Raw genomic sequence first — 9823 nt, 5'->3', positions numbered from 1 at the left:
CAACACAATGTTTTAATTTACATGTATTTGTTGAGGGCATAAAAGAGCTTTAATAAAGATTTTATTTTTAATTAATGTATTTGTCAGTATTTGACCCAGGAAGGCAGTCCAGCTAAAATACACATTATAATATATTTATTATATAATAATAATTTGTAGATTTATATACTGCTATATCTAAGCAACATAGCTGTCTTAAAGCACTTCATGAAATATTATCCATGCTTAATGGGTCTTTAGCAACCAGCCAATGTCTTTCTCAATTCCACAAGGAGCTTACAGCCAGATCTGTCATTTTGGTGATACACAACATTCCTGGACCACCCTACTACCTACTCATTTACAGCTGAGTCAACTGGAACTTAACAGAGTAAACATATCTTGTTCAAGGATACAACACAGTGTCCATGGTGGGACTTGAACTAGCGCCCGTTCGGTCCATAGCCCTGCGTCCTACCACTAGACCACAATGCGTCCACAAATTCTAAGCATGTACATGTAGAATGAAGAGAAACCTTTGATTCTGTCATTGCACATTCATTATATAATCATTCCAGTATTACAGTAATGTATTTCATGGCCATGATTTTGGGAAATTGTTACCTGCCAGTAAAAATTGAGAATTTGATGTGCAGCAAAGATTCATGTGTAATCTTAAGCTCATACATGTACCTTGCCTGATTTCAGGTCCCCTTATTTACATAAAGAAAGTATCAGATTTTAAGAAAACAGCACACACTTGGAAATTGTGCCATTGGTATTTGGACTCAAGTCTATAGACAGGAAAGCATTGCAAGTACTATAATATGGTTTTCTTTTTCTCTCTGACCTCCACTCATACAAGTAAATGAAAGACTGACAACTCCTAAGGGAGTGTTTTTAAACTATTTAATACAAGCATATTGCAACAGTTCTAAACTGGTGAATTTTGGCATTTTGGCCATGGACAAGTCATGAACAGGAGAGCGTATTTTGATCCTACGTAGATGTGTGTCACGGCCATTTTGGTGATTGGATAACACAGCTATCTGAACCATGAATGTCCTTATGGGTTTATTGTTCACTTGTTTCATAGGGATTGACACCCATCCCACGGGCTCACTTAGTTCAATCTGTTCTATTTCTAACAGATCATTAAAATGGCTTCCAGCACGTATAGAGATCCTGAAAAAGACACAAATTAAAGAATATTACCTAATGAGCAGTTACAGTAAACAATCATTTATCGAATTAAAAAAGAAATATTTGAAGAAATATGTGCTTGTAAAAAGTTGAATTTTATTGCTTTATTTAACAAGTTTTTAGCTCACCTGCCCGAAGGGCAAGTGAGCTTATGCCGTGGCGCGGCGTCCGTCGTCCGTCCGTCGTCCGTCCGTCCGGCCGTCCGTCCGGCGTCAACTTTCCATTCAAGCAACTTCTTCTCAATAACCAAAAGGCCTAGAGACCTAATATTGGGCCTGTAGCATGCTGGGGTGAAGGGCTACCAAGTTTGTTCAAATGAATGACCTTGACCTTCATTCAAGGTCACAGGAGTCAAAAAGGCTAAAATCTTCAAACGACTTCTTCTCAACAACCAACAGTCCCAGGGAGTTGATATTGGGTCTGTAGCATGCTGGGGTAAAGGGCTACCAAGTTTGTTCAAATGAATGACCTTGACTTTCATTCAAGGTCACAGGAGTCAAAAAGGCTAAAAAAAAATTAGACGACTTCTTCTAAATAGCCAAAAGACCCAGGGACTTGATATTGGGTCTGTAGCATGCTGGGGTGAAGGGCTACCAAGTTTGTTCAAATGAATGACCTTGACCTTCATTCAAGGTCACAGGAGTCAAAAAGGCTAAAATCTTTAAACGACTTCTTCTCAATAACCAAGAGTCCCAGGGACTTGATATTGGGTCTGTAGCATGCTGGGGTGAAGGGCTACCAAGTTTGTTCAAATGAATGACCTTGACTTTCATTCAAGGTCACAGGAGTCAAAAAGGCTAAAATCTTTAAACGACTTCTTCTCAATAACCAAGAGTCCCAGGGAGTTGATATTGGGTCTGTAGCATGCTCGGGTGAAGGGCTACCAAGTTTGTTCAAATGAATGACCTTGACTTTCATTCAAGGTCACAGGGGTCAAAAAGGCTAAAATCTTTAAACGACTTCTTCTCAATAACCAAGAGTCCCAGGGAGTTGATATTGGGTCTGTAGCATGCTGGGGTGAAGGGCTACCAAGTTTGTTCAAATGAATGACCTTGACCGTCATTCAAGGTCACAGGAGTCAAAAAGGCTAAAATCTTTAAACGACTTCTTCTCAATAACCAAGAGTCCCAGAGGCCTAATATTTGGCCTGTAGCATGCTGGGGTGAAGGGCTCCCAAGTTTGTTCAAATGAATGACCTTGACTTTCATTCAAGGTCACAGGAGTCAAAAAGGCTAAAATCTTTAAACGACTTCTTCTCAATAACCAAGAGTCTCAGGGAGTTGATATTGGGTCTGTAGCATGCTGGGGTGAAGGGCTACCAAGTTTGTTCAAATGAATGACCTTGACTTTCATTCAAGGTCACAGGAGTCAAAAAGGCTAAAATCTTTAAACGACTTCTTCTCAATAACCAAGAGTCCCAGAGACCTAATATTTGGCCTGTAGCATGCTGGGGTGAAGGGCTACCAAGTTTGTTCAAATGAATGACCTTGACCTTCATTCAAGGTCACAGGGGTCAAAAAGGCTAAAATCTTCAAACAACTTCTTCTCAATAACCAAGAGTCCCAGGGAGTTGATATTGGGTCTGTAGCATGCTGGGGTGAAGGGCTACCAAGTTTGTTCAAATGAATGACCTTGACCTTCATTCAAGGTCACGTCGATCAAGTATGCTTAAATCTTTAAATGACTTTTAGTGAAAAGCCAAAGTGCAGAGAGACATTATATTGGTCCTGTAGCATGCTTTCAAATAACTGCAGGATCCATATATGAAAAGATCACTGCATTGCAGGTGAGCGATTTGGGCCCATTGGGCCCTTGTTTTAAAAAATGTTAACTATAATGACATTAGGTATGTTTCTCTTTGATGAGAAATTTGAACCGTGGCATTATACATATAAACATGCATGCAAGGTACCCCGTGATAATATATTATTTTTTTATATACTATAGGTGATAAAGTTTTGATACAATATTGAATCTTACATAATTTCAAAACTAGGCAATCCATAGCACAAAATTAAATGTAAAGGCTCACCAGCTGGGAAATGTGAAATTATAAATCTAACAAAAAACATACATAGTCTGAAAAAGACCAACAATCATACAGCATTTACTTTTTCATTTCATTCAGTTTTACTTAATGTAAAATGTTTTTGCTTCATGGAAATTTATAATGACCTAAAATTCATAAAGCTATAGCATGCAGCACTTAACAAGTTGAGGGCCATGCAATATCAGAGAAACAACAGGTTAATGTAAAGTCTAGTGTTACAGAATTCATTCCAAAACATTGGCTAGCCGAACAGTCATTTAACTACATACCAAGATTTACATCAGACAGGACGAGAACTTTCTATTCAGACAACTGCAGAGTTCAGAAGTTGGACGTAACCTCTTTTCAGTATCGTCTTCAAAAATGCATTTTAAAGTTAATTTTGAGCCAATTTCTGCTTTTCGGGCCCCTCCTCATTAGATCCTGATGAACCAGCCTCATTTATATAAATTATGATTGCCGTTTCAGACTAAATTAAGTTGAAATCAGCTTTGGCATCGAGAAGGAGTCGCTATGACTGCATGATTTTGAAAGTAAAATTTTACCACTGTGGACAAAGACAGAAGAAACAAGATGGCTATAGGTACCAGCTATCCTAACCAGTCTGGTCAGCTGATGGCCTAATGATGAGGATTAATGAATGTTGGGACTTCAGAAAATGGCCAATTATAAAAAGTAGTTAATATCAATAAATCCACCCAAAGTGTGATGGATGAGTTTTCTAGGTCAATGATAAGAAATATTCACTAATATACAAATATATCATGGGTGTCTGTGCAATAGTCCAGAATATTTGACACGAGGTACTGGTATACGTAATCGACCAATGTTCTTATTGCACGAGGCCGAAGATGATAGACATGTTTTATTTTATAATCACTAAAACACACTTTGATTCACTGAAATCTTGACTTTCCTGTAGGCCAATTGCAAGCAGTTGCCGTCACTGTTGTCTGGCAGTGACTTTCCTGTAGGCCTAGCAGTCGCCGTCACTGTTGTCTGGCAGTGTTGACATCCGAGTGACTTGGACGCTTGAAAGGGTAGAACTAAATTCCGAAATGTCACAGGTGTTCAATAGTTTGCACGTGACCGTGCAATAGTCATTTTAGCCGTGCAATAGTTCAAAAGATAGCTTATGCATATAGTTAAGGAATACCAAACCATCCATACCTAGAAAAATATGTAACCACACTGACCTAATTCTGACCTTCAATCTTTTTTATCAATTCTGTTCTATTCTGACCTACCAATAACAACAACTTTAAAATTATTTTATCTTTGCATCATTGGTGTAAACTTTTGGTTATCCTGATTACTAGTAAGTAGTACCTGTTGGGTGTGTAACTTTCGTCTGCCTTATAATCGGTGTAGATACAGATATCATGGATGGTGGTTTTGCGGCGGAACTGAATGTTGACAAGGTGTGGTTGGGGACCATCAGATTGCCAGTATGTATCGGAGGAATCATCTCTCAACTGGTCCACACCAAAACCTACAGCAATGTAAAACAAGAATACAGAATCATATCAACTAAACTTGGTGGTAAGGAATCGTCTCTCAACTGGTCCACACCAAAACCTACAGCAATGTAAAACAAGAATACTGAATCATATCAACAAAACTTGGTGGTAAGGAATCGTCTCTTGACTGGTCCACACCAAAACCTACAGCAATGTAAAATAAGAATACTGAATCATATCAACAAAACTTGGTGGTAAGGAATCGTCTCTCGACTGGTCCACACCAAAACCTACAGCAATGTAAAACAAGAATACTGAATCATATCAACAAAACTTGGTGGTAAGGAATCGTCTCTCACTGGTCCACACCAAAACCTACAGCAATGTAAAACAAGAATACTGAATCATATCAACAAAACTTGGTGGTAAGGAATCATCTCTGAACTGGTCCACACCAAAACCTACAGCAATGTAAAACAAGAATACTGAATCATATCAACAAAACTTGATGATAATTAAAATATAAGGAATCGTCTCTCGACTGGTCCACACCAAAATCTACAGCAATGTAAAACAAGAATACTGAATCATATCAACAAAACTTGGTGGTAAGGAATCGTCTCTCGACTGGTCCACACCAAAACCTACAGCAATGTAAAACAAGAATACTGAATCATATCAACAAAACTTGGTGGTAAGGAATCGTCTCTTGACTGGTCCACACAAATACCTATAGCGCTAGCTACAGCAATGTACAACAGGAGTACCGCCTTCCGTACAAAGCTCGCATAACTTTGTATATCCTGATACCTTACATTAGAATTTGGGTGTAAGTTCACCAACTGGAATCTATATTGCAATACATGTACATTTGTATACTGATATTTTTATAAAAAAATAATAATGCAATATTTAAAAGTAATTCAAAGAAGACAGAGTTTAAATTTTGCATTTTCTTCACTTGCACAAAAATCTTAACATTTGAAAGATTTTCCATAAAAAGTCAAAAATGTTAAAATGAAAAAAAAAAAAAGAAAAAAAAAGAAGACTTCGTGCCAAAAAATAATCATTCTGACTTAAGAAAGTAATTATAATAGTTAATCCCAACAACAACAAAAACCATGAAACAAAACATTAGAACTCAAGTACAATTATAAAGGAGTTTACCGATTTAGAACCCAACCCCAATGCCAAGGTAACAACATAGCTCCTTGTCTCTTTGAGAGGCACGCTAACAAGAATACTGAACCATATCAACAAAGTTTTGGGGTAATCTCTATACTGGTCCAATCAAAACCTACAGCAATGTATAATTAGCAACGTATTATACTGTACAGTCAATGTTAATCTTATCATTAAAATTATGATCATCAGAACGTTAACATGGTTTTGGTTTTGCTGACCCATGATTATACTACACTTTTAAATATTATATTTCAGTACATCACATTAACATTATAGTTGGCTACTTTCAATATTCAACTGAATATTTCACCACATGGGGCCTGTCAGCATCAGCCATATTCATCATCTACATACATGTACAGCACAACAGTAACATTGACAACACAATAGATTTATATTCAAACACACACCATTTGATAGCACCAATGAGAGCAGACACTACCACCTCAGAGTATTCATGTGTATAGTCAATATAAAGTCAGTATTCTGTCATGTGGTGTAAGTACTATGTAGTTTATTCTATCAATGCATGGCTAGATATGTATAACAAACACAAATTGAAAACATTTGAAACATTATATAGCCATTCCCCATATATATAGGAGAGGAAAATGCAATAACCAGATAAGGACTCGAACCCAGGACGTCCTAACTCCAGATGGACATTCTACCTGGTCAGTGGTCACTGGCATATACCATGCACAGTCCAGTTCCCATTAGTTGCTGGCTATCTTCTCTAAAGGTACATGTACAGCTGCCTGTAAGTGTTTGTGTGACTTACATTACTATAACAGCAATATATTTGCATGATTAGGACCCAGAGAGATCTTTGCTCTTTGTGCCCACCACTGAATGATCTGTATATTGGATTTATGCACGGCACGACTGATCTTATCATCCTCCCTCCTTTCCTCTTCTCGTTTGAAGTGGAAGTGGAATCTACACATGTTATCTGAGAGCCATTTTGATTTCCCAATCAAACTAGCTACACTGAGCTGATTGGATGGGGTAGCTATATAGGCTAAACGATAAATAATTCTTTTTTACATTGGCCCTGTCAGCCATTTTGTTTTCCAATTCTAACTATATATATATATAAGGGTTAAGGGGAAACCTATATTATTGAGATACTAAATATTCTTCCAGTACTTCTCAAGAAGTAGCAATAACAAGGATTGTTAACTGACAAACCATAGGATATCACAGATGTATAGGGCAATCTGAATAGCATATATTTACCATCAGATGATGTAAAATAATTTCAATACCATACCTATATATATACATAACTCCCTGTTCTTTTTGGTAAATTCATTGCTAATTATCCTTCTTTACCTGGTTTACATGAAGACAATGACCATACTGCATGGCCACCAACTTCCCGCAGCTTTCCTTCTCTCTCTTCCTTAAACACATCCAGATCAGGATTGGCTGTTAACTTTGAACTCATCACAGCTACATATGTTGGGACTGAATTGAAAATAAAAAGAATATATAAAGTATAGCTTAAGGTTGAGTCAGAATAAGAAGTTATGCCCTGTAAGTCTGTACACATGTGTGTTCAGTAAGTTTGTGCATAGGCAATGCAATATGCTTAATATTTTATCCTATTTGACCCTTGTGACATTGAATCTAGGTCAAGATCATTCATTTGAACAAACTTTGCAGCTCTTCACTCATATGCTACAGACCAAATATCGGGTCTCTGGGCCTCTTATTGAAAAGAAGTTTTTGAAGGAAAATGTTGACATCAGATGCCCTTCGGTCAGGTAGCCTCATAAGACCTCACTGTTTATTTGAATTAACAATGTACAGAATACATTGAACTTTTAAATACTAAATAAATTTACAATGTAAATTGCATGTACAGTGACATATTTGCCAGAAAGGCTAAGTCTGCATGGTATCAGGACCAGAGGGTTTACTGTAAGTAGGTCTGCAGACGTATATAGAGTGGGATTTCCTGGGGTGGACTTGATTACACCGTGTATATATATGTGATGGCCACTTACATGTATGTAATTTTACGTTAGTTCAATAGTTGTAATCTGAAGGTTGCAGTAATTATTTCGACGTACATTTTGTATTTCTAACTTCGTCTTTTCGTGGGATTTTTTTGGTTTAATAGCTTTCCAACTTCCAAGCTCATAATATGAGATTCGAGCACAGGTGCCTGACTCGTTTTATAAAATAATAACATATAGAGTACATATAAATATATGTTATTATTTTATAAAACGAGTCAGGCACCAGTGAATCGAGTGGCGGTGCTCGTTACAATTCAATGTACTGTACAATGTACATATCATGAGTAATTGAGTACATGTGAATAGTACACATGTAGGCTATATTTTTGAATCCCTACAATGGTTTACTTTCAAGTCGACCAAGCGATAGTTCTGATGAAGTTTAGAATTGTTATATATGCTTACTTCGATGGGAATTCAGTCAATGTAGATTTCGTTTTGCTGGAGCCGCTGGCGGGTTTTGTGTTGGAACTCTTTTGTTTTGGGGTGAGGACAAAACCCGGAATGCACTCAGGCGTGAAGAGATTTTTCATAATATTTTGTATTTATTAGGACATATCTCCGTTATTACTGAATGGATTTTTGTTCGGACACCAGCAGTAAAAGGGTCGATTTATCCCCTTTAAACTGGTATAAGTTATATTTAACAGTATTAAAAATTAGAAGTGAAAGTGGTGGCCGGAATGAACCCATATGGAATAAAAATGTCGATATTTACAACTGTTTTCGTTATAATAAATACCCATATCTCAAATATTACTGAACAGATTTTTGTTCGGGAACCACCCAAAAACGGAGAATTTAGTACTCTTTCACATGGTATAAACTGTTTGAATACATGTTCGATATTACTTTCAAAAGTGGTGGCCGGAATGAATTGATGTGGTGTGAAAAAATAGCAAAATCGTCAAAGTTACATGTAAATTTCCATCTTTATTGGTCCATAACTCTTTTATTACTTAACCGATTTCTGTTTGGGACACACTCTAGACAAGATAACTTTATATGCTTTAAGATTATATAACTTTTATTAATATTCATTACAAATTCGGTGCAAAAGTGGTGGCCGGAATGAACCTAGGTGAAATTCACGGACGCCATTTTGAACAAAAGGTGAATCTAAAAACAACACAAGCTACTCTAGTTCTTTAACACAAGGGAAGTAACTCGAGCAAGGAAAAATTACCTGTAGAACTCTTTTATTTTCATAGTCAGTATATTTTTGCTTTATTGTTTTATTTAAACGAACTAATTTTTTATTGTAATTATTTTTATTCTATTTATTTATGTATATATATTTTTGTTTCATCGTTATATGAAAATGAATTTTTAAAACCTACGATGATCGGAACATAACCAGTCTTCTGAATCTCTAAGATTTGCACACTCTTTATGTTTCCACGTTTTACAATGTACCCTACCTGTTCTCTAGTCGCAGCCAATCATTTCATCCATCCAATCTGGAAACCCACAGGAACAACTACAATTTATTGTGATACTGTTATTACTTGCCTTTTTTAGTTGTGATGCTATTTTAACGAACTGTGGAAACGGCATGAAATAACCTTTATCTAAACACCAAATTAAGTGATCCCGCATTTGATTTTCAATGAAATTAGTTTTTTGTTTGAATGAATTACCTTTAAAACAAAATTCTACCATATTAGCTTTTGCAAAAAGCCCACAATCGTAGCCATTATTTTGATCCTGTACATCTAAAATTTTGACTGGGATACTACTTTTATTATTACCGTAAATACTACAAAGCTGAAGTTCGATTGACGGAGTGTTAACTATATGATTTTCTTTTGATGCTAAACTGTCTAGAACGGATATATCCCCATTACTTGTTTGAAAACTTGTAACCCAGTGGTCTCTTCCATTATGGTGAATTTGAACAGAAGGTGAAACTACAGATT

General features: G+C 36.5%; 1 protein-coding gene across 2 annotated transcripts; it reads right to left on the bottom strand.

Moving 5' to 3' along the window:
• Positions 1–871: 871 nt before the first annotated feature.
• LOC117328923 (anaphase-promoting complex subunit 10-like) lies at positions 872–8388 on the bottom strand. Of its 2 annotated transcripts, none has more exons than XM_033886539.1 (4): positions 8310–8388; positions 7213–7347; positions 4562–4724; positions 872–1164 (listed from the first exon to the last, which is right to left on the bottom strand). In XM_033886539.1, the coding sequence occupies exons 2-4, from the start codon at positions 7325–7327 to the stop codon at positions 885–887; spliced, it is 558 nt and encodes a 185-aa protein (XP_033742430.1). In that variant the 5' UTR covers positions 7328–7347; positions 8310–8388; the 3' UTR covers positions 872–884. The 2 variants fall into 2 exon arrangements, with proteins under 2 accessions (XP_033742430.1, XP_033742432.1); XM_033886541.1 differs by lacking the exon at positions 8310–8388 and adding an exon at positions 7890–8170.
• Between the last annotated feature and the right edge of the window lie 1435 nt (positions 8389–9823).

The sequence above is a fragment of the Pecten maximus genome, chromosome 6 (genome assembly GCF_902652985.1).
Source record: "Pecten maximus chromosome 6, xPecMax1.1, whole genome shotgun sequence".
Lineage (NCBI taxonomy): Eukaryota > Metazoa > Mollusca > Bivalvia > Pectinida > Pectinidae > Pecten > Pecten maximus.
Note: the sequence above shows the minus strand (reverse complement) of the source record. Positions and strands in the feature narration are given on the sequence as shown.

Excerpts from the sequence above, each read along its gene's own strand:
- LOC117328923 (XM_033886539.1), bottom strand. The coding sequence starts at position 7,327 with ATGAGTTCAAAGTTAACAGCCAATCCTGATCTGGATGTGTTTAAGGAA. Across the intron at positions 4,725-7,212 it reads ATTGTCTTCATGTAAACCAG|GTTTTGGTGTGGACCAGTTG; the intron begins GTAAAGAAGGAT and ends ACATTGCTGTAG. Across the intron at positions 1,165-4,561 it reads GAAAGTTACACACCCAACAG|GATCTCTATACGTGCTGGAA; the intron begins GTACTACTTACT and ends TGTCTTTTTCAG.